This window comes from Macadamia integrifolia, chromosome 8 (genome assembly GCF_013358625.1).
Source record: "Macadamia integrifolia cultivar HAES 741 chromosome 8, SCU_Mint_v3, whole genome shotgun sequence".
Taxonomy (NCBI): domain Eukaryota; kingdom Viridiplantae; phylum Streptophyta; class Magnoliopsida; order Proteales; family Proteaceae; genus Macadamia; species Macadamia integrifolia.
Genome location: NC_056564.1, coordinates 1,382,854 through 1,407,027, shown reverse-complemented (window position 1 = coordinate 1,407,027; position 24,174 = coordinate 1,382,854). Strand labels below are relative to the sequence as shown.

Genomic DNA, 24,174 nt, shown 5'->3' with positions numbered 1-24,174 from the left:
AATGCAAGCAGACATATTACTTTGTTCCTCAAAAAAACATACATATATACACACTTAATTCTAATATTTTTACCATCCAATGTATGCACTAATTAATATGATTAATTATCTCAAATGGCCAATTATCCAACTAATAGGTATTTTGAATATTTGATAATTATTCTGCTACAATGTTATTGTTGGAATTATATGTCCATTCAACCAGAATTTTAGTTAAGTAGTTTGACTTATTTATTTATATTTGATATAGCATTAACATTGTTATAACATTGTCCTTACTTTTTTACTTAAAACTTCATTAATTAGGGATATGGTTGGAAACATGGGGTGCATCACTTTTTTTGCGCACATCTGTGTGTAGGTGTAAACACATGCAAGCAGGTAGTTTTTTTTTTTTTTTATCTAACTAATTAAATGAAAAAAAATTAATAATATGTTAAATATTTTTTTCTCAATCAATGAATATAATTTAGGGGTGTCGAAAAATCCCCGTCAACCCGAATCAACCCTAGCCCACCCTGAGCTCAAACAGGGCTTGGGCTGAGATTTTAGCCCATAGGGTGGATTAGGGTTGAGATATTCAGGCCCGAAGCAGGGTTGGATTGGGCCTGGGTTGAGACCTCAACACTCAACCCATACCCAATCCAATCATATGTTATTAAGTATATAATCATATAAATATGCTAATAATTATTAATTAGTACTTATAGAAAAAGGTCTTTCGTTTTCCACAATCTATACATATACGAAAACTTTGGTCTTTGGCATCTACAATGCATTATGATCAAGCAACCAAGTAATAGATAGTATTAAGTTATACTAGATTGGGTTAAACCCATCCCAATCAGGTTTCATTAGGACTGGGTTGGGTTGCGCTAAACCCAACAGGGTTGAGCCTAGGCTGAGATATCCCCATTTTTTTAACTTTGATGGGGAGAGAACAGTGACGTCCTTATCACCGACCTAGTCTCTTACTCTCTTACCCCTAAGGAAAAAGAAAAAGACCTAGTCGATATCAAATGGGTCCTGGGACACCTTGGAACTTCGGTTCATTTTGGCGTCCTATGACGTAATCGATAATCATGGTTTTTCTAGTATTTTTTTCACTTCCTGTTGGGACGTAGTGTGTCAAGACATTCTGGCAGCCGATAAGGATTTTTTCACTGAGGGTTTTTTGTCTAAGAGTTATACGTCTTCTCATCTCATCCTGATCCCGAAGAAGGATTGTCTTGAGTTTATGTCGAACTTCAAACCGATAAGTCACTGCAATTTTTCTTATAAAATCCTTGCGAAAATTATTTCTATTAGATCATCTTCTATTATTCATTTATTGATTTCAGAAAAAACAATGTGCCTTTGTTCATGGCAGATGCATTCATGATAACATTAAGCTCATGTTTTAAGTATCGATGCGTATCGTGCCATATCGGTCAATACGTATCCATATCGGTAGTCATCAGCACGATACATATCGATACGCCATGGAAAATTTTGGGCCTCTTTTTGTGTATCGGCGTATCGTATGTATCGTATCGGTACCAATACGTACGATACTCTACAATACGAACTTTTGAACATTTGAAAATTCCCGAGAGTATCGGTACGTATCGAAGGTATCGTGCAGTATCGAGCCGTATCGTACCGTATCGGTACGATACAGTTACTTAAGTATGAATTTTTTGTTGTTTGAAACAAACACTTCACACTCTCACCAACAGTTTTCTAGATTTTGTATATGTTATGTAAAAACAAGTGTTCTACAACTTCCATGAAAATTTTGTATTTTCTCAAAAAAAAAAATTTTTTTTTATTCCAAAATTAATTAAAAAAAAATCCCCAAATTTTTTTTCCATCAAATTTAGTTCATTCAACTCTAAAAAATTATGTCATAACTTATAATTACTAAATACATGATTTCAAATGAAACCCACATTTTTTTCCCCAAAAAATTGAGGGTTTCAAATTTTTTTTTTCTTAGATCTACTCAAATATATTGGTCCACACCTTGTTGATTTTTTATATGTTCTTTAAAAACATTTAATCTACAACTTCTATAAAAAAAAATTATTTTTTCTACAATGAATGGGAGACCCACTACCATAAATATTTCGACTGGGGTAAATATTATGCCTATATTCGACAATTGCAGAATATCATCGTAGTTGTTCCTATTGAAGAAGAAGGTCCTAGCCAAGGATTTGAACCACCACGACACTCTTCACGGCACTCATCACAGTGGCAATGGCAATGAAGAAAGAAAAAACTGTAAGAAACTCAAACCTCGTCATTTTGAACATTTTCAACTCAATATATTTGTCTATCAATACGATACCATCTACTTAAGTATTTATGCATTCTACATGTTATATATAGTTTTTTTAAACCATTTTTTATGCAAAAGAGTATAAAAATGTGTTCCCTATCCATTTATGTGCATATCTTTAGCGTATCTCCGATACGATACGATACCCTCCGATACGTATCTTAATTTTGACCGACCGATACGGCGACCGATACCGATACTTTAATCCTTGATTAAGCTTGTACAAGAAGTAGTGCAGGAGATTAATAAAAAAATAGAAGGCGACAATTTTATTTTGAAACTTGATATGGCTAAGGCCTATGATCAGCTAGAGTGGAGTTTCCTCTATCAAGTGCTCAGTAAGTTTGGTTTATCTTCCCCTTTGATGGATTTAATCATAAAGTCTTTGGAGAATTGTTGGTTTTTTGTCCTCATGGATGGGGGCCCGTATGGTCATTTTAAATCGTTCAGGAGGCTTAGGCAGGGGGATCCTTTATTGCCTAACCTGTTCATTTTGGCGGAAGAAGTTCTTAGCAAGGGTCTAACGGCCTTCTTTAAAGAAGGTCGTGCAACTTATTTTCATCTCCCGAGAGGGTGCCTGAGGATATCTCACAGTTTATTTGCAGATGATACAATCATTTTTACTAGGGGATTGAAGACATCTCTAAAGCAAATTATATGTCTTATTAGTAGATATGAAAGCTTCTCGGGGCAATTAATGAATCGTCAAAAAAGTTGTTTTACTATTAGTTCAAAATCTATGGAGTTTCGTGTGAAAATGGTGGACGATGTCACTGGCTTCGTGCAAAGATCCTTGCCTATTACTTACTTGGGTGCTCCTCTTTACTCTGACAGGTTGAAAGTGAGTTTTTTTTTTTATGAATTGCTTGCTAAGGTTAGTAATAAAGTGGCCGGTTGGAAAGGAAAACTTTTCTCGTATAGAAGAATATCGGTTCTCCTTAAGTATGTCCTCGTTTCTAGGTCAATCCATATGTTTTCATGTTTGGATATTCCTAAATCGGTGATGATAAAATTCCAGAGAATCAGCTTAGATTTTCTATGAGGTTCAACGGAGTATGGTAAGCGTCATCATTGGGTAAATTGGCAGAAGATTTGTAGACCTATGGAAGAGGGTGGCCTTGGCATCCGTCTCCTGGAGAATATCAATTTATCTATGGACTTAAGTGGCCGTGGCGTATCCTGTCAGAGAATTCTTAGTGGAGCTCTTTATTCAGGGTCAAGTTCTTAAAATGTGAGCATATTGAGTTAGCTAACTCCAAAGCAGTGGGATCGAGATCGTGGAGAAAAGCCTTGGCCTTAAAAGATCTTGTTTTGTCGAAATTCAAATGGTTAGTTGGTCGGGGTGAGGTCAATTTTTGGCTGAATAATTGGTTTGGTCTAGGCCTAATTATTGATTTTGTAGACAGTCCCTTGCATGTAAACCTGAATACCCGAGTAAATGAGATAATTGATGTTGAAGGTGTTTGGAATCAGGATGTGTTGTATACAATTGATTCACAACATATTATTGACAATATTCTAGTTTGCAATGTCAAATTATCAGTCAAAGAGAGACCAACTGGTGTGGACGCCATCTCCATATAGCAGGTTCTCTACCAAGTCAGTTTAGAGTGTGGTTCGCGCTCATTTTAATACGGTATTGTATTCTAAATGGTTGTAAACTCAATATATTCCATATAAGTTTGGTTTATTCTCTTGGAAAATTATCAATGGTAATATTCCAACATATGTCTCACTGATGAATATTGGTATCCCTTTAGTTTTCAAGTGTCTTTGTTGCAGGAGCCCTTGGAGAAAAACGTTCACTCATTGCTTGATGTTGGGTGGGATGGCGACAAAGGTTTGGGATTATTTTGGAAGATTATTTGATGTGGATTTAATTCCAAGCCATGACATCATGAGTAGAATTTATTTTGGCAACCAATAATCAGTTTAAGGGTGATTGTGAATTCATGAAAGGTTTATTGCCATCGTTAATAGTATTGGAGTTGTGGCGAGAAATGAACAATCGAAAGCATGGGGAGGACGCTCACACGTCTGGATTGATCATAGAACGGCTTAAAAGATGGGTGCATGAGATCTCTCTTCCGCTTAAGTTTTGTAAGTTTCCGTTTATAAGAGGAAATATTATTTTGTAGGTCTTTAACATTAATTCTCCCATATCGAGGCAAAGAGCTCCAATTTTCACGTTATGACTCCCCCCTGCGACATCGATCAAATTAAATGTAGATGGTGTAAGTAAAGGAAATCTTGATATCAGTGGAGGAGGATAGCTCATCATAAATAAGGGTGACACCGTTCTTGCGGCTTTATCTAGTTTCTATGGTATTCGTTATAATTTTGTGGATGAGCTGCTTGCTTCGAGGGATGATTTAAGGTTATGTATGGATATAGGTTTTTCAGATTTTTCTATTAGCTCCGATTATACTATTTGATTGTGAACTTAATATCTAATAGGTTTTGTGATTTGTAGAGTTGTTGGTATTAGTTTTAAGAGGTTATGACTCAATGTGATTATCTTCGAACTCGAATCTCTTTCTCTTTTTAATAGAGTAATAGAGTAGCTGATTGGTTGGCGAACTTGGCATGTGCTTCAACTACGGATTCAATTTTTCTTGGTGCCCATACTCTTTATTAAAGCCTTTAGCCAAATCATTAGGGAAGATAAAGCTGGGTGGTCGATTTTTAGAATGTAATGTTTTTTCTTTGGGTTTTTGGTTGTGTTTTTAGAGTACGAGTGCTTTTGTTTGTTAGGTTGGGGTAAGGCAAGTTATGTTCCCCCTTGTATAATCTTTATTTGTTATTAATAATATCTTAGTGGCTCCCTGGCTCTAGACAATATTTGGGGTAAAAAAAAAAAAAAAACACCTAATCGATAATCACAAGCCCCGCCGAGGCGGTCGAAGACTTATCGTTAGGAATATTTAAGCCGGTGGATCACTTCTACACGGTCGGGGGGAGTAATGGTTGATCTTCATGACTTAGAATATGAAACGTCACGAAAGCCAATTATTTCAAAGGGTGAGGATATATTTGTCAATTCAGTAGCCCATGCCCTCCACATGTATAAGTTTACGCACAACGGCAGAAGGAAATATTTGTGTGCAGTTTATACTTCACTGGTTCTGCACCTTTTTTTTTGGTTTTTCTCTTAGATTTTCGTTCGATAAACTTACACTCCCCAACAAGACGACGACCTAGAAGCTAAATACGGTTAAGTTCTGCAATCTCATGCCTCACAGCCATTATTTAGCAGATTTGTATACCTTAAACCTTTCATGCATGGCTTTCTTGAAAGATTGTTTATTGATATTCTTGAAAGAATGTTTCGTGGTGTTCTTGAAAGAATGTTTTGTGATATTTTTAATAGATTTTAGTAATATTGCAATGTTCGTTGAATTTAACTAGGGTTTTGTTTTTAATCAGACGTATTTATTCTAGTGATTGATATGACCTCACTGTGCATGCAACTCTTGACAAGTATGGATCTTTCCCACTCTCTCTTTGGGTAACCCTCTTTTTTAAGTATCTTGATCATATTATGGGTTCAGATTTATTCAGTCGATTCTTCTTTATTTAAGAGAATGTATACTTCACAGAGTAAAATTGGAAGAAGTATTGCGGCTTAGACATGCGAAGTTGCTCTGGTTGCGAGATACGTTTGCTTTTCCTCCACCTTTACTCTCCCTCAGGGTGGGTTTTACTGAAGAAATCTTCAATGGTGCTAGGTATTTGAGTTCTAGGTTTCTAGGACACATCGATGGTTTGAAGATACCTCGAATACTAGCATGCATAAAGTAGGTTCAGTTATGCGGTTAATTTATGGCTGATACTTGCTCTTTGTGCATTGGGATTGCCTAGGCAGACCAAAGGCCTTTTCTAATGTGCTAGTTTGGGGGCATTAGTAAATATCTTTCAACATGCTTATTGGGTAAGCGGGCTGATATGATACATTCTCTGGAGAAAAAAGAAGAGGCAGTTGGAGAATATATTGTAGTAAGCATCCTGAATAAATGGTTTGACATGATTACCTTAGTGTTTGGTTCCAGAGAAATACGAATTTTTAGTTCTAGATTTTTTTTGCCCTAAGCATACAAAATCCTTGTTCTGTTAGATTTAAGGACCTTTAGTTATGTGTATCATTTTCAAGTAAATTTCGTGGGGAGAAAGAAAGCGGAATTAGATGTTGGACATGCTTGGTTATTGCAAGGGGAGACTAATGTTCAAGTTATGAAGGCCTCTAATCAACTTGCATGGAAGTTACTGGGTACTCTTTTTTTCTGGTGTAATGGGGTCTTGGGAAGTTACGAAGTTGATATATCCTGCTATTGTATCAAATTGCAAATAGTGATCACGGTCCTATGGCTTGGTCTTTCTCTCTTTTGTGGTTCTTGTTGCGAATATTGGTTTTTCTCCTATGAGTTTCAATAATTTTTTGGCCTAAAATAGTTCTAGGAATAAAAAGTAGATCCCTTTGGAGTGTATCTCCTCAACAATCCAATGGGTTATTTGGAATGAAAGGTTTAGAAGAATCTTTGAAGACAAAGAAGGGAAATTTTGAACCAATATTCACTAAAACAGGAAGTTCTGAAGTATTTTGGTTATTGGTGGTCTACTTGTGGATTTGTCTGTTTATAAGGATTAATATGTTGGCGTTCATAACTTCAGTTTTTGTGGAATTGCACACATTTATGTTGGAGAATTAGTCCTCTCGATGCTTGTTTTGCTTGGTTAGTTTTCTTCTTTGTTTGACCTTCATTAATAGTTGTAACTTCTTCATACACGAGTGTTACTGATATTTTCAACCATGTTGATAAAACCTGCCTGGCTTGTTTTCTTTGGCATACATTGAGGTGAATAGGAAAGTATCCGTTCCTTCGTTCACAGAAAATTGGTTAGAGCATCTGCTGCCTGGTTCCCATGTAAATCTGAATAATTGTCCTGTTGTCTGCAATTAATATCATTTGATTCTTCCATCGACACCTCAACATTCATGGAGTTTCATCTGTTCCATGTGTAGAATCCTCAATTAATTTTCATAATTATTTATTTCACCTTCAAATTGGACTCTTTTGCTAAATTTCCTATTTATAGTTAACACTCTTATAGCTGAAGTTATATTGATTGCATGAGCATAATAATGAGAGAAGACGAAGACCACCTGACCCAAACGATCTCTAAACAAGCCTACCAAAACAATCCACAAAAATCCCATTTGATTGAGAATTGTTCTAAACTATTTCATCATTTTAATTTTACAAGTCTTCTTTGGACATGTTTATTCTGGACATCTAGTACCCGCCATCGCACATTGCTACTTTCATCTTGCAACTGGAACTGACGTTGCAATCATGGATCAAATGTTCGACTTATTTTTTAATGCACTTTTGGGAGCATAGGAAGTATAATCAAATCTACATGCATTCCTGCCCTTTCAAGTTTTCTACTGTATTTAACTTGATCAAATCCCTTACGACTGTATTTCAACAGGAAAAAATATCTGGGAATCTATTTTAAAATCTATGTTGTATTTCTTTTGTTTTGGATTATTCATAGTTAGGCATAGTTGAGTGAGGGAAAAATCCAGCCATATGATGGGGTCGGTTGTTTAATTTCATATGAAGTAAATTTTATTTTGATAAGTAGCAAATTTTGTTGAAAAAGAACGAGAGATAAGAGGCTAGTATACAAGAACAACAACAGCACTACCCGAAAGGCTGAGAAACCTCAAGAAGGACTACATAGTAGGAAAAGGACACACATCCATATCAACACCTGATATGGCCAATGCATCTACTAATGTATTGGCTTATATCAATCGCAAAGAGAGTGAAAACTCTACTCAGCCGGTATGCAGTTAGAGTAGACCTTCCACATGGAATACACTTTGAAATTTATTTCAACCGTTTACTATGGCTTATTCTGAAAAAATTCTCTTGATTACGTTATTTATATTTTATTTCCTTGGACACCATACCAAGAATTCCTTGACTTGGTGAAGATTGTTGTGTTGGATCTATTGTTGTAGATGCGATTGACCTTATTATTATTTAGGGAGAAAGAACCTGCTAGCATGGTTCATTGTTTGCACCAATACCGTCGAAATTTTCCACATTTCGACGGTATCCCAGGATTCCGACACCAAATACCAAGTGACTTTTAAAAGTCACTGGTTTCCACCAGTATCGACCATGTGGGAATTTTCCTCGAAACATGGAAATTTTCGAGTGGACCAATGGGTCAGCTTTTATAAAACTCTCTTAAATGGGAAACCAAGCCTTCTTATTTCAAAATTTCGACCCTCACCCCCTATTTCTTTTTTATGAAGTGGGAAACTTAGGAAAACATCCAAGATTTTTCTCTCGTGCCATCAAATCTTTATTCTAAGCTTGGATCTTGCACATTTATAGTAAATCTACGTAAGGAAGGGAGCTTGGACCAAAAAGGTAAATCCCATCTTCCCCAAACCTTGTGTACTATCCTTTGAGAGCACCAGTTCATTTGGATATGATGGTGGGTACAGACAGAATAGTGGATCTTCTGCTTCATTTGGACAGGAGGGTAGTTCAGGTGGTGGGTCATCTTTTGTTGATAGTATCTTTCGATATCCATCCCAACCTTGTGTACTTCATCCACATCCTATCACTGTGACTGAGTGATTCCCTAGACTGGGATTCCTAGTTGATGTTGATGATGCATCTTGTAGATGGGCAGTGACGGACGACCAAAACAATTGGGCCTAAAACATGTCATGGGACTCATATATGGTGCCTTCAGAGGAGCGGCTATGACATCTGCAGTGGTACGTAACTCGTGGACTGGAACCGCCTAGACACTCTACTTGGAATTGACTATTAAGTGTTGGCTGTTGAGTGTTGACTACTGAGACATGAGATTTGAGAGATAACCCCACAATTATGTAATGTTATTCTTTATTTTGGATCCTTTACATTATGTTTTGTTTGTTTTAAACTTTTAATAATGTATTTCACATTTTTAGTTCGTAACTTATGTATGTACTCATGTAGTATAGTTTCAGTCAACAACTCAACGTACATTAGCAAACTTTGGTCAACACCACAAATATGACTTTGAGTGTTTTTTCCATGAAACTAATTATGTGAATGGATTAGAAATGTCTAAAATAATACGTACACAAAAAAATCAGGCAAAAAAACACATTTTGGGGGTCGAAACCAAAGTTTCCACCAAACTAGGAAAATTTCCCTAGTTTTTTCGAAATTTCTTAGATTTCCACCGAAATTTCAGTCTCCGTGCCAGTTTGGTGTTGCCTGCACCCAGACATAGGTGGGCGCGAAAAGACCACGCTGCCCCCCGTCCCGTGTGGTAAAGATTCTCTTGTGCACCCTCCCATTGGCCCTGTGTGCTGGTGTTGCCTACACCAGATTTGGCAGGGTTGTTTCTCCCTATCATTTAATATATTGCTTTGTGTATTGACAGTAAGGCCTCAAGTTCCAGCGTTTTCAATGTGAACTTCTGTTATTTAAACAAGCAGATTGATGCCAAAGTAGCCGTCTTGGATAAACTAGCTGGATTATATGTCTAACTAGAAGATTGCAACATTAAACAGAAATGATTTTTTTTTATTAGGAATCAGGGGATTCTGTCGAATTTCCAGAACTAGAATGTTGTATTTAACAGCATTTGATTCTGTCAATGGCCAATTTTTTAGTTATTGGGAATTATTTTAGGATGAAATAAAGCTTTCTTGATTCCTTTGAGGTTTGTACCCCCATCTCTATCTTCATTTCTTTGGTATCATTTGAAGGTACTCAATAATTGTCTTTTTGAAAGTGACTGAGTCTTACAGTTTCTGGTGATTTTACAGTTGAAAAGATGGCAAATGATACTCGATCTGGTTGGAAGATTAAGGAGAATGATAGCAATAGTTCAAAGAGAAGGCTTATTGGTCACGAAGGTTCGACTACTTCAGGTTTTGCAACAACAGATAGTTCAGGTTTAAGGAGATCCACTAGAGAAACATCTTCAAGGAATCAGAGTTGGTCAAGTACTTCAATTATGCGGAAATCAGAGAGACTTGAGAAGCGGGCATCAGCAAACCCTCCAATTAAGAGGAAATTTGAGCGAGATGAGGAGCAAAGGATGCCGGGTCCCTCAAAAAAGTCCGAGGGGAGCGAGAAACAACGATCTTTGAACTCTTCACGGTCAAAGAAGTCTGAAAAAGGCCTGAGTTCTCCGGACACAAAAATTAAAAGAGAGAAAAAGGGGAAGCAACAAATTATAAATGCCAGAGGACGGAGCAGAAATGAGAAGCAGAAACCTAAACCTTCTCATGTAATTCTTAAAAAGAAGAGATTGGATACATGTAGTCACAGGGCATTGCTCAGCTCCCAAGCAAGGATTTCTAAGGGGCCTGGTATTTTGAATTTTCTTTCATCTTCCATGAAACCAAGATTTTTTCATCTAGCCTGATTACATATTTTATAAAAATTTGTCTCTGAAAAATTAGATATCCTCCAATGTTAAAGAATGAAAATATAATGTCCAATCTTTTATAACATTGTCATAATAGAGGTGCATATTCAATACCATGTCGATTTGATAAATGGTAACTGCTTGATTGTATTATCTTAAAGTTTTTTAGCTGCCGGTCCTCGACTGATATGCCCAGCTCAAAATAAAGTAATGCTAGAAGGCAACTCTATCTATTGTTTCGTATAAGTAATTGTTATTATTTTCTGTTACTATCGAATAGATCTTGGTCTGAAGCTGAAAAGAAAGAATAAACAGTCTCAGGGGGCAAGCTGCCATATTCGCGCTGGCAGTTCAAAGGAAGATGAGGAGGAAGATGAATGCAGTGAAAGAAGGAAAGAACAAGAAGTTGGAGAATTCTCTCACTTCAGCTGTAAGCAAGAAAATCACCATGAGGAGAATCATGAGTTTGAAAGTCAAGATAAATCACTAGTGTCTGAAACTGGCAATAGTTCTCGACAATCATCTCCAGATGGAGCAGGGCTTAAAGAAGCTGAGGATAATTCTAAAGGCATGCAGGTGGAATGCTCTGTGAGGGAAGACTTTCAAAGATCAGAGTTAATGGAATCTATTTCTGAAGGAAGATCCCTTGCTGGTGACACTGATACAGGAGGGGCCAAAAAAGTTAGAACTCTTAAAAGAAAGAGAAATACAATTGATATAAGTTCTGATACTCCTCCGAAGGAAGCAAGTGAAGAGATCTGTAGTGTTACAGCTGATGCTGTCTCTTCATCACCATCTGGGGGTGAGGTGGGTAATTTTATTGAGAGATGTGTTGTCTGCTCCAAAAGACAGAGGTATTCTCTTCTTTGCAATTGCCTTTTCTATATACCTTTTCTTCATGATTATGTCCTTAAAATCTGTTCTAATGCCCAGTTGGTGGACCATGCCATTCTGAGTGAATGATTAACAGAAAGTTGTGGAATCGATTTTTTATTTTTCCAATTGGTTAGACTTCTTCATATCTCTGAATCCATGTATTTAGTCACCAATGAAGTTCCATGACTAGGCTGGCCTATCGTACCTTATAAGGCCCAAGTACTGAACTCCCATGGCAGGCTTGAAGGCCTTGCATTTTGGCCTTTTTAATGGTTGGTGTTTCTCCATCCAGTTCATAACTACTGCGTCGGGAACTCTAATCTATACTATGTTCAGGAATTATAGCAAGGCAAAGTCATTTTGCATGGTGATCTAAGAAGGCCTTCTAGGTGAGGCCACATAATTTTGCGGGGTGGAGCGATGATGTGGCAACTGACTGTTGGATGGATAGGAGTATAGGATATGGCCAGGATTCCCATATGTCAAATTATGGATCCAAATTATTCATATACCCTTTCATATTGGCAGTTTTGCATTTATTTTCAGCTGTGCATTGTTTTTAAAGATTCCTTTTCCAATTGGTTTTTAAAAGCTTCATTTTGCCACATGCTTGTCTCTGTTTAGGCTGAAATTTGATATTGAGCTGGGGGCCTGGGCCCTACCTCCCCAAAGTATATGGTACCGACCTGATCTGCCGTCTGGCAGATAACAGTGCCATATGATAAGGACTTTCTAGGTGGCTGTCTGCCAAACTGGAGCCCTTATAATGACTATGTTTGAGTAAAAATTTTTAATTGTTGATCATCTCTATTTGTGTATTAAGATCCTTTATTTATGTCTATAAAAGGTGAGAGAAATTGTTGGTCATCACCTTTTTATTTGTTGGTTGGTACTAAAGATTATTCCTAGTTTTTTATTATCACTTTGGGTTTCTGGTAAATGAAGGGTTGTTCTCTCATCATGGCCTATTGTTCTTTGGTTCTTCTGGTCTGATTTTTTGGAATATTCTTTTTATTGGCTATTTCAAAAATCTTTTCATTATAGAGCCAATTTGGATTTATGCCAGGTAGATCCACAACAAAGGCTATCTACCTATTGAGGGGGCTTATAGAAAGTTATAGAGCCCACAAGAAGGATTTCCACATGGTCTTTATGATATAAAAAAAACAAATGACAGAGTCCCTAGAGATTTAATCTGGCATGTCCTAGAGAAGAGGGAGGTGTTGAGTACGTACGTCGATATAATTAAGGACATGTATGAGGGCGTGATGACTTGTGTGAGATTTTGTGGGAGGTCAAGGCAAGGAATTCCCAATTACAATTGGGTTATATTAAGGATCGGCCTTAAGTCCTTTTTTTTACGCTTATCCTAGATGAGGTCCCTTGGTGTATGCTCTTCGTAGATGACATAGTTCTAGTGGATGAGACTAAAGCAGGGCTTACCGCTAAGTTGGAGCCATAGTTGTCATGGCACCAAGGCGAACCAAGGCGTTGGAGGACTGTCTAAGCGCTTAGGCAAGAGGGCGCCCGCCTTAAGGCGAACAAGGTGGTCAATGTTATTTTTTATTGCCCTCTTTTCTAACATTATTTAGTAAGCTGCATTTATCTTGTATCATAAAAAATCAACATTAAGCCACATCAAGTCATTAAAAATCAACATTAAGCCATATCAAATTATAAAAAATCAACCTCAAGTCATATTAAGTCATAAAAAATCAACATTTAGATTAATGCTCTTGTTCTATAATAATTTTGATTAGTCAAATGATTTTATTTTTACAGGAAACTTTTTTTGTATCAAGTATAACATAAAACTAGCTTTCCAACATATCTATGATTACTTAAATCTGAGTTGTAATGACAAAGTTATGTTCCGGTCAAACTTATTTTAAAGTATGCAAATGTTAAAATCTCCTGAATGAAAATAATTTTATGGATATCTAAACAAAAGATTATTATATCGGACTTTTGGTTTCTAACAATGTTTTAACATGATAAGATTTATAAAATTTTCAGAATTGATAAAAACCCTAGCATTTAAAAGTTGAAAATCGCCCCTACAACCAAAATCCAGTTTTTGTTCTTGGACTGGTGGGTTGATTTTTTATCCTTTTGGAATTTGATTTTTAAACTATTGTTATTGGATTCAAATGGGGGTGTTTCCTTATTTATGAATAATATCTTAGGTAAATGTTTCATTTACTTAAATGATATTTGGCATTAATACGTGCCAAAACACACGGCGACATGCAGTGCAATAAGGCGACTGTCGCCTAGGTGACGCCTTGACAACTATAGTCGGAGCTATAGAGATCAACCTTGGAAACAAGAGGTTTTAAGATTGGTAGATCTAGACTAAGTATATGATGTGTAGCTTTAGCCACTCTATGATGGATAATGAAATGGTGAAAATTGAGGAGAGAGAGAGATCCCACAAAGTGACTATTTTAGATATCTGGGATCAACTATAAATAAAGAGGGTGACATTGAGGATGAAGTTTTATAGAGAATTAAAGTGGGATGGATGAAGTGGAGATGTGCGTCCGAGTGTTGTGTGACCGACGTATCCATTTAAAGCTCGAGGAAAAATTCTATAGGATTGTTGTGCGTCCAGCTATGATGTTTGGGGCGGAATGTTGGACAAGTATGAAGAATCATATAGAAAAGCTATATGTAGCTGAAATGAGGATGCTAAGATGGATGTGTGGGAAAACTATGAAGGATAAAGCAATGAATGAACATATTAGAACTGATTTGGGAGTTGCCCCAATCAACGACAAGCTTCGCAATAGTCGTTTGAAGTGGTATGGCCATGTTCAAAAGGAGGCTTGAGGAGGCCCCAATAAGGAGGAGTGATATGATCTAGATGGAAGGAGCCAAAAGAGCTAGGGGCAGGCCTAAAATGTCGATAGTAGAAATGGTGAAGAATGACATGCATAGTCTCTACCTTGTCCTATATATGACCTTGGATAGAGCCTATTGGAGGGCAAGGATCCATGTACCTGACCCCATATAGCTGAGACTTTCCTAACTTGTTGGGCTGTGTTTCTTTCCTCTTATTCTCATTGTCCTACTCTTATCTTTCCATCTCTTCCTTTCTCATTTTCTTTTTGGGTTTTTTCTATTTTGTTTTATATGGATATATGTAGCCAACCCCATTAAGTTGGGATGAGGCTGAGTTTGTTGTTGTTGTTGTTCTTCAAGAAGCTTCTAGAAGGAATGTAACAGTAGAATATTTAATTAAAAAGATATTTCAAGATTTTTATTGGTCAATCTGTAGTATTTGATTGGATAGTTGGCCCTCCTTGTATGATTTATCATGTTATTGTTTAATTGCTTGCAATTTGCAAATAGAAGATACTTTGGCAAGGGACATTACTCCGCTTTGGTTGGGGTCTTATTTGTCTGTTTTGTATACTCTGTGGCTTATTCTTCGTAGAATATTCGATGTAGCCACAAATACAACGGCAAATACAATGGAACCTTTGAATGCTTTACATACATTATATAAAAATTCCATGGAAAAGGCCCAAATTTGGTGGAGGCAAAAAACAGAACTTCGAGTGTTGTCAAAAAGGAGTCCTTGATTATTTTAGTTGCACTCGTTTACTTAGCAGTTGATGAATCATTAAAGCCACGTTGGATTTCCAGAATCTTTGTCTCTCTTTTTCAGGTGATTAAAGATGTCTTAAGATTTTTGTGTAATCAATAGTGGAACCATGGGTTGTCATCATGCTTGGGAAATTAACATTTATGATGTGATGATGATACTTCCGTTTAGAAGGTTTTTGATTTTTTAGTTGATTAATTTTGCAATTTTTTTTTCCTCTCTGGGTGACGGATTGAGTTGAATTTGGGAGTTTATAAATAATGCCTCTTGGTGGTGTTGGTCTTTGAGAAGGTGAACGAAACTTCTCAGAACTTGATTCCTTTGATGAATGCTGATCAGCCTTTTGGCCTTCTATTTGGTGCTTGAGTTGACACTTGCAGACGGTTTTCCTTTCTAGACAACCTTTGCTCTGACAAATGATCAGAATATGTTTCTATCACCCCTTTCAAGCTGTGCATCACCTTTTGCTTCAGGATTTTGTGATATTAAGATATTTAAAATGTCAATCAGCATCCTGTTATCTATCATTTGAGTATAATATATTAGATTTGTTTCTAGTTATACATTTTATTCATTTGGGCAGGGTGGACTTTGATTCATGTGATCAGGAGTTCTGTTCTTGCAATGCAAAAGTAAGGCTTCTTATTTTCCTTTTCTTTTCCGACCAAAATAGCTGTAATTGCATATGAATTTCTTCTAAATTTGTTGGTGCGTCCTATGTTCTTTGGCACATTTATTTTGTTGTGAATCTTTGCTTGACATAAAGAATGGGAAAGAGAGGGTTTTTATTAGCTGCTTTAGGAGAAAGTGCCTTTTGAGGAGCTTCATCCAAAGACAGAATATGCCATTCTTTTGATATGATGATTTGTTAATGTTTCTGCTCTGTTTTCCTGTATGCATGCTGAAAATTAGTTATGAATGTTTCTGCTATCTAGTTTACAAGATTATTTGATATGTAGAGGATTTGCCCAATGTTTGATTCTTTTGCTCGGGTGATGCTGAATCTGTTTTGCACCTGCTATTTCACTGTCCTTCCTCTCACGAAGTCTTGGCATTTGGGGTGCTTTGCTTTGTGTTACTTGATGATGGTGCAATCCTTGCCCAGATTTGGAAGTTGGAACAAGAAGTTGGAGCTTTTGGCTTGAGAGAAATGATAAACCGTTAACCAATATTCTCAGCCTTTTGGGTTGAGGGACTGTGTGTAGCACGGCACGCTAAGGAGAAAATGATTTCGTGGGCCTCTTTACCTAAAGTGCTAGGGGCTTTTTTGGTTAGCGAGATCAGAAGGGGCTGGAAGTTGTTTTTGCTTATTTTTGAGTCCCTCTTTTTGTATAGCTTTTCTTTGGCCTTTTATATTATATAGTGGGTCTCTCCTAACAAAATCTTACTTATTAACAAAGAGTTCATTGATTTCCACAGTCATCTAAAACTAGCAGGGAGAAACAATTTAAATAGTGGTAAACCATTTAGTTACATTTGGAATAACAATTTCTATTCATAATGAAAAAGCTTGGGTAAAGGACTGAAGGTTATTTCATCCTCAGTTCAGATCGTTAGATCATGCTTTTCTTAAATGAATTTCAACTTTAGGGCATGTTTCACATTTTCATAATGAATCACGTATAGTTCTGGATTATTAGCAGTAGGCATAGTTTTAAATTTTGGTGGTTTCGACCCAACCCAAGATGAAACCAGGTATGGCCAAAATTTGGACCAAATTTTGACATTTATCGGAAATTTTGGCACAAACGTCTAGCAATAGTCCAGGAAAAAAAAAAATTGGTTCCGACCTAGTTTTGGAATTTTGACCTAAATTTCAGTTTAACTTGAGTTTTAGAACCATGGCAGTAGGCGAAGAAATATCTTGAGAAGTTTTCCTGCATCAGTTCAATTTTTATTTGAAAATCACTATTATTTATATTTTTGATAGGCATCCAAAGCATATTGTATTCATAGTAAAGCACATGCTTTTAAAGTGTTGACACAAGAATTTGCATTCAAGAGTAGGGTGGAAAAATAAAAAACCATATGATGCAGATTTCCTACAACTTGGTTGGTTTGATTTGGGTGGGTTTGGTTTATTATTGAACCAATTCTTTGACTCGAACCGAATCCATGTGTGCAGGTTTTGGGATTCCTGAATCAAATCCCAGTTGGTATCTTATGGCTTCTTATGGAGGAATTAGAGCTCCTTAAAATCAGCATCTCTGGGCTCAATATGGAGAAGATATGGCTTATGATATGGAAGAAAAAGGTTCCTATCTTTTAGGATCTGTCATAATCGTGGGAGCTGTTTTAGGAAATTATCATATACAAAGAGATTTTCTTATATGAGGGCAGCACTTGTGGGCCCAGTTGAAGACAGATTGGCAAGATGAAGCTTATCTTCAGCCAGATATGCTCCTTGCGTGGAAGGTTTATGGTGGGGCCCAGGGTAGGGATATTTGTGATCTTGTTAAATTGTAGATGCATGTTCTTAATTTAGTTGTTATTTCAGTCTTTATTGTATTTAGGTTACTATTTAAAACCTGCGTTGGAATTAGGAAGTTTCTGTTTCTTTGTTCTCTTACGTATTATAAGAAGAGAGAGAGAGGTGGTTTAAGCTGGAACGATTGGAGTTATTGAGAAGTTTGGGTCGATGGTTGATGTAGGGGGTTCCTAGGTGACTAGGTCTCCTACAATATTAACTAACTAGGTAGGGTCAACTCAAGGGGCTTAGGTAGATAGGACAAAAAAGAAACTCAGCAAACAAGATTAAGCATGCAAGATAAAATGAGACTAACAAACAAAGTAGCCAAAAGCAATAATAATCTAGACGGAAAAACACATAAATTCTTACTTAAGTTTCAAGTAGGGACATGGGGAAGGGAACAAACGACATACGAGTGTTAGGTTCAGCACAAATCAATCTAGACACCTAAATTAGATATGCAAACAATCAATGTCCTCTAGCAACCAACTAAAATAGAAAATCAGCAAGGTTTTTTTGGAGATATGACAGTGACGAAACGACTTAAAACAACGGGTAAAAATAGGCATAAACAAAAGGCAAAGGCTGGTTTCAATGTTAATGGGCTGCAATATATAATAGGAATTAATGGAGGTGGGGAGGGTTTAGTTTAATGTTTTACCATGCTGCTGTCCAAATCTGAGGAGAAAAGAAGAGATCAAGGTCCTCCAAAATAAAGAGATGCAGTCCACCTTTAGTTGATGAAGACAAGTCCAGCTGGTTGTATAGGGATCCTCAGTATGGTCGATGTAGCTTGGTGAATGATGTTGGGGCTCTCAGCAACTCACGGACAACAGGTACAACCAGCAGTCATCCATTCATTGAAAGGAGATCAGCACCGGCAGAGAGTAAACAGCAACCGAAAGTAGCAACAGCCGAGGGTAGCAGCAACAGTATGTAACAGCAGCAGGGAGTAATCGCAGTAGTGTGCAGCAGCAGCAGTGAGCATCAAAAGGGGAGATCAGCAGCAATAGTTCAACATTAAGGGGGAAAAAAAAAATACAGCAGCAGCAGTTCAGCATCAAGGAATATAAAACAGCAGCAGAAAAAAAAAGAATGGAAAAAGAGAGGGAGGCGAGACAAGAGAGAAGAGAGAAGAGAAAAGAGGGAGCCGAGAGACTAAGGAGAGGAAAGAGGCGAGAGAGAAAGTGAGGAGATGAGATTGAAAGAGAGAGAGACTCGTGAGAGGGGTGGGGGGGCCTTGCTCTTGGCTGTTTTTCAATTCACATTCATTAATTAATCAATGGCCAATGGCCAATGGCCTTACACTTAAATAGAATAAACTTTCAAAAATAAAAAAGATATTTAGAAACTCAATTGCTTGAAATAAAAAACTACCTAATAGACCAATATAAAGAAGTCCTAGTTTCCTAATTGTGTAAGACAATCAAATATCACTAGATTTAAAGCAAAGTACTAGAATCAAATAAGATTTGGTGGGGTCCACAAGATCCACTGACTGGGAGGACAAGGGGGGGTCGAACCCAGCGCTGGAAGGCTGGTTCGACTCCTCTCTTTCCTTCTTCTTTCTTGTTAATCCTCCAACCACAAAGGTGGACCTGGTTGAATCTTCTTCTTCTTTCGACTGTACACCTTGATGTCCCCATCAATGGTGGTGCTGTTCCTTGGACTGTGGTGATGCAGCTCCAGCCCTATTGTGGTGAAGCAAGAGGTTGGGATTGGTGATGTAGATGGACCGAGCCACCCAAAGAACCAGCTCAGATCTGGCCTATTCTGGGCTAGCCTTGGGCCAACTTTGCAGCCAGGTTTCCAGCCCTCTGGGGCCATTGAATCAGTCCCTATCCAGCCCCTATCTGCCCCAGCAGGAGCCTCTAGAAGCTTCCCTGTTTGGCACCATCGATCCAGCTGTCCAGCACTCCAAGTTTCAATTTTGTTTCCATTCTTGCATCCCTCCACAGCAAGGCACTCTCCTCCATCGAACCACATCTTTTCTCAGCCAAGTTTTGTCCCATGAAGATCCTCCAGCTGTCCCTTGTTGATGAAAGAAGTTTCAAAGGGAGGAGTCCAGCACACTGTTAGCAAAAATGCGGTTGCCGTTTTTGTACGTTTAAAACACATTTTCCCATATGCTACTATACAATACGGGAAAAAAGGGGAACGGCTAGAAATTCGTTTTACACGGACGCGTTAACCTGTATTTTAAGGGTAAAATAAGAATTTTTCATATTCATTAAAAAAAAAAAAACTTATTCGTAAGGTAAGTGGGTAAGGGTAACTAAGTTTTTTTTTCTTCACTTTTTCGTATCTCATAAAATTAGATTGCCCCAACTGCCCAGCCTAAGTTCCCCACCTCTTGTCCTCCTCCTCTCCTAAGTGAACTAAAGTGCTGAACTTCTGCTCGCTTTCTCTCTTCCAAGAATTGTAATCGGTCAGTCCAAGGCTCCAAGGTTCTTGTTGCTTCTCCCCTAATCGAACTGTCTTTCTACTAAAGTTTCAGCCTTGCAAATGTTCTTGATTTTGTGAAACATTTGCCAAGATAATTATTATTTTTCTTCTTCCCGTGAGGTAGATGATCTGCGTTTTGCTTTTGCTTCTTGATATGTTATGTTCTATATCCATTTTGTGGTTTTGCTTCGATTTAATTTGTTAAAGATTTTATTCTTCCAAGGAGAACGAGAAGAAAGAAATCAATTAGGGGGAGACCCTTTTTCGATATAGAGGATTCCTTTTTGTCTTCTGTTACCTTTCTTTTCAACCTGTGATATATGCATGAATGTTTGATTTTGTTATAGTTTAGAACATTAGATGCATGTAATAATCTCTCAAATTACATGAGTATATTGCCTTTTTTTTTTGTTTCGTTTTTCTGAAAACTACATGTTTAATACTCGTATTGTTCTTTTCCGTCCGTTTGCTGTTCCCTTTTTTTTTACCATACCGTTCATTATTTTTATCTGTTTAAAACCCGTACCATACGTCTCTTTTTTTTGCCGTTCCCGTTTTTGCTAACAATGGTCCAGCAGCCATCAGCCATCAGCCATCAGCCATCAAATGATGCAAGTAGTTTAGAATTAGTTAGTTTCCTTTATTGTCTTTTTGACAAATTAGTTTGTTTGTTAGTTACTTAGTTTCTTTTTATTTGTCTCTTGTTAGACAAGTTAGTTAGTTTCCAAGATCCTAGTTAGTTCCTAGGAGTTTCCTTTTTTAACTCAACTTTGTATTTGATTTAAAGCCTATAGAGAGGCCATCGATTGAATGAGAAAACAAGTTGAATTAAGACAAATTGAGTGTTAACTCTTGGCTGAGAGAACTATTATTTGAGAGGGTGAGATGCCTAAAATAAAGGGGTGAGATACCCATCCCAACCACTTCTTCTTCCCCTTCCAATCCTCCATTGATTCTCTTTTATTTATTTTTTCTGTTATTTAGTTAGACAGTTGAGGGTTGTTGTGAGTTTGTTACAAGGGTCACAACTCACAACTACCTTGAAGAGCTGTTGCTGATTCAGAAGTTCAACCGACAGCCCTGTAACAAGAAATCTGGGCAGCAACTTGATTACCCATATCTGCCAGCTCACCAAGCCTTTGAAGACCCCCACGGTCCATTAGGATCCTATTGAAGGATTCTCAACCAAGAGCAGCACCCTTCAAAGTTTCCTAATTTAGGACTACCAACAATCTTCAGATCTCCATATTCAACCTGCCAATCAGGCTCATATTTGGAGGGTTTCTTAAGGACCATAAGAAGCCCGCTCGATCCTTGTTTGGTGTTCATCAGAGATGTCCTGCTGCTGTTCTTGAAGACCAACCACAGTTTCCATATTTAAGTCCTGAAATCAAGAACCTGTAGATCTCTCTCTTATGTGACCTGATTAAGGAACCCTTTGGGGGTTTTATTTAGCATCCTAGGAGCCACCTTCGATCCAACTTTGGCCTCCATTAGGGCCTTGTATGGCCAGCCATTGGCCATCCTAGTTCTTCCCTGTTCTCGGGTTTTGTCCCAGATCTGATTTCAGGTTTCTCTACCTGTTGTGTTTGTTTTAATTGGAACTTTGGGGAATATTATTGGGGGAATACCCTTTCATTAATTGGTGGTGGATCCATTCCCTCAGGCCAGGTGGTGAAGCCCTCGTCATCTCTTTTATTTCTTCTTTCATATGTTAAAAAAAAAAAAAGGAAAGTGTTTTAGTGTTAGAAAATTCTGTTATCAATATTGGTTGACATGCAATCCTGTTGCAATTGATCTCCCACTGGTTCTTCCTTAGTTCGAGATTGATTTTGCATCATCAGAATAGTATGAACATGAACAGAAATGGAAAAAAGCTAAACTGATCTTCCAACTAAAACCAAAGATCTATATTTCCATTCTGTAGCACTCATTTTTTGGTACCAACCCTGCCCATTAGGCAGCTGACTGAACAAGTATGTGGAATATCCTTACGTCTGGTGCCAAAATTTCCTGATGTCTCTCATTCTGAATACCCCAGATCACACGTGCAGAATCATCTTCCAATGGATGTGACATTGTGACTTGAAGGAACATTTGGCCAATGTAAGGGGTTTTTTGTTAATATGACTCCAAATAATTGCAACAACGAAATGGCCTTAGATGGTGCAAGTCTTCTAGGGGTTTCTGGGAGGGGTGGATTGGAGGTAGTTGTAATCTTTGGCATTAGTGGCTTGTTCTTAAGAGTCAAAGCCACTTCTTGATTCTTGCTGCTCTCAATACTCAGATTTACTTTTTAAACATTTGAAGCTGCTATAAATTCTGTTTTCATCTTTGAACTCTGGGGCTTTCTTGGTTACTGTAGGCAACAAACCACATTCTTATTTTCTATACTGATTGTAAAAACGCAACCCTAAAACGATGCATAAGATAATGGAAAAACAAGAACAAACAATGCACACGGATTTTACGTGGTTTGGCAAGGTTGCCTACGTCCCCGGTGAGATGAGATTTTGCTTCACTATCAATGGAGAATAGGGTTACAACGCTCGTCCTCACACCTCTCAGGATTGCTTGCATTACAGAGAAAGAAACCCTCGCTACAAATATATAACGAAAAAACCCTAATCAGGAAAGTACACAATTGCCCTCAAATAAAAAATTCGAGTGGGGGGGCCTCCTGCCCCCCTTGCAACCCCCATGACACGCTAACCGGCTAGCGGGACATCTGTCCGCCTGTCGAGGTGCCGCACCAGTACTCTCTGGGTTAAACCGTGACGGAATACAAGACATCGTACACCAACACTGATATCCATGCTATCAAAACCATCAATCAGTAGGAAATGCAGAACTTCCATTTCCACTAGAAAATACTTGGTTTCTTACTAGTATTGCTGTCTATTTGTCACTTAGGAAGTCTGTGTGCAAGAAACCATTTTGACAAGTGTTCGAAAAGATGGTGTGAGTTGTTACCGAATGGAAAGGGAGAACGGGGCTGGAGATGATACCACTCTTAATGAAACTGAACTCTTGCCTGAAGTTCTTCGGTACTCTATCACCCCTTCATGTGGTGGACTGATTTTCTTCATTATTTCATGGTTAAGTTTTTGGCTTTTTGCGTAGGGCCTTGTTCTATTCAAAGTTCATTGTTCTTCCAATTTTTGTTTGACACTATTATTTATGGGTGTTCTCTTTCAGGCAAATTGTAGATAGTTCAACTAGTTTAGGTTTGATACATGAGGTCCTAACTCCTCTTGAGGAGGTATGTATTTTTATATCTGCTAATCTTTCTTGCTCCTTTTTTTTATAGGCATCTAAAGGTTACACAACATAGCTCTTATTAACCAAGCTAATGCTTTTAGGTACTACCTAATACAGAGAAGAGTCAAATCCTGAAGGGCTTATTTTGTATAAGCTAATATATTAACCAACTTAGCACTTGGCTAGATTGACCTTTGCATTATTAGTACGATGCTCTAACCAACTAAGCTAATAGGGTGGATCTTGACTTGGAAAAAAAAAAAAAAACTGAGCTAATAGGGCAATATTCATCTTCTTATCTTCGTATATTTGTTATTTTGTTTTCAGAAATCTATGGCAAATGACGATATCATGTGGATGTAACACTTGTACCATTTAATTTATTTCTTTTTGATTAATTTTAAAATCTTAGTATGAATATGTTACCTTTCCCTAATGCTGCAATTTAGGATATAAAGGAACTTGGAGCTGGGGATGGGACAAGACTTATTGAAGAATGTCACAGTGTTGGGCGGGACGACGAAATTCCTTTTATCCTTCGAGTTGAAGTTGACCATAATGCTTGTGTAGTTTGCAAGCTTGGTGGAAAGCTCTTGTCGGTAACATTGGCTCTGATTCCTCCTCTTTTTCTTATTTTCAAGTTTTATAACTATTGCTAGAAATAGTTGCACATTTTTGTATCACTTCTCTAGCAGCCAGGATTTTGATTCTTTGGGGGGGGGGGGGGGGGAG

General features: G+C 37.6%; 1 protein-coding gene across 1 annotated transcript in view; it reads left to right on the top strand.

Moving 5' to 3' along the window:
• Positions 1-5,381: 5,381 nt before the first annotated feature.
• The window catches only part of LOC122086114 (chromodomain-helicase-DNA-binding protein Mi-2 homolog), a 34,332-nt gene continuing 15,539 nt past the window's right edge, over positions 5,382-24,174 (top strand). Inside the window, exons 1-5 of the mRNA XM_042654823.1 lie at positions 5,382-5,536; positions 10,173-10,721; positions 11,061-11,634; positions 15,850-15,898; positions 23,892-24,037. Coding sequence (XP_042510757.1) covers positions 10,181-10,721; positions 11,061-11,634; positions 15,850-15,898; positions 23,892-24,037 — 1,310 coding nt within the window. The 5' untranslated portion in view covers positions 5,382-5,536; positions 10,173-10,180. The remainder of the gene's footprint in view (positions 5,537-10,172; positions 10,722-11,060; positions 11,635-15,849; positions 15,899-23,891; positions 24,038-24,174) is intronic.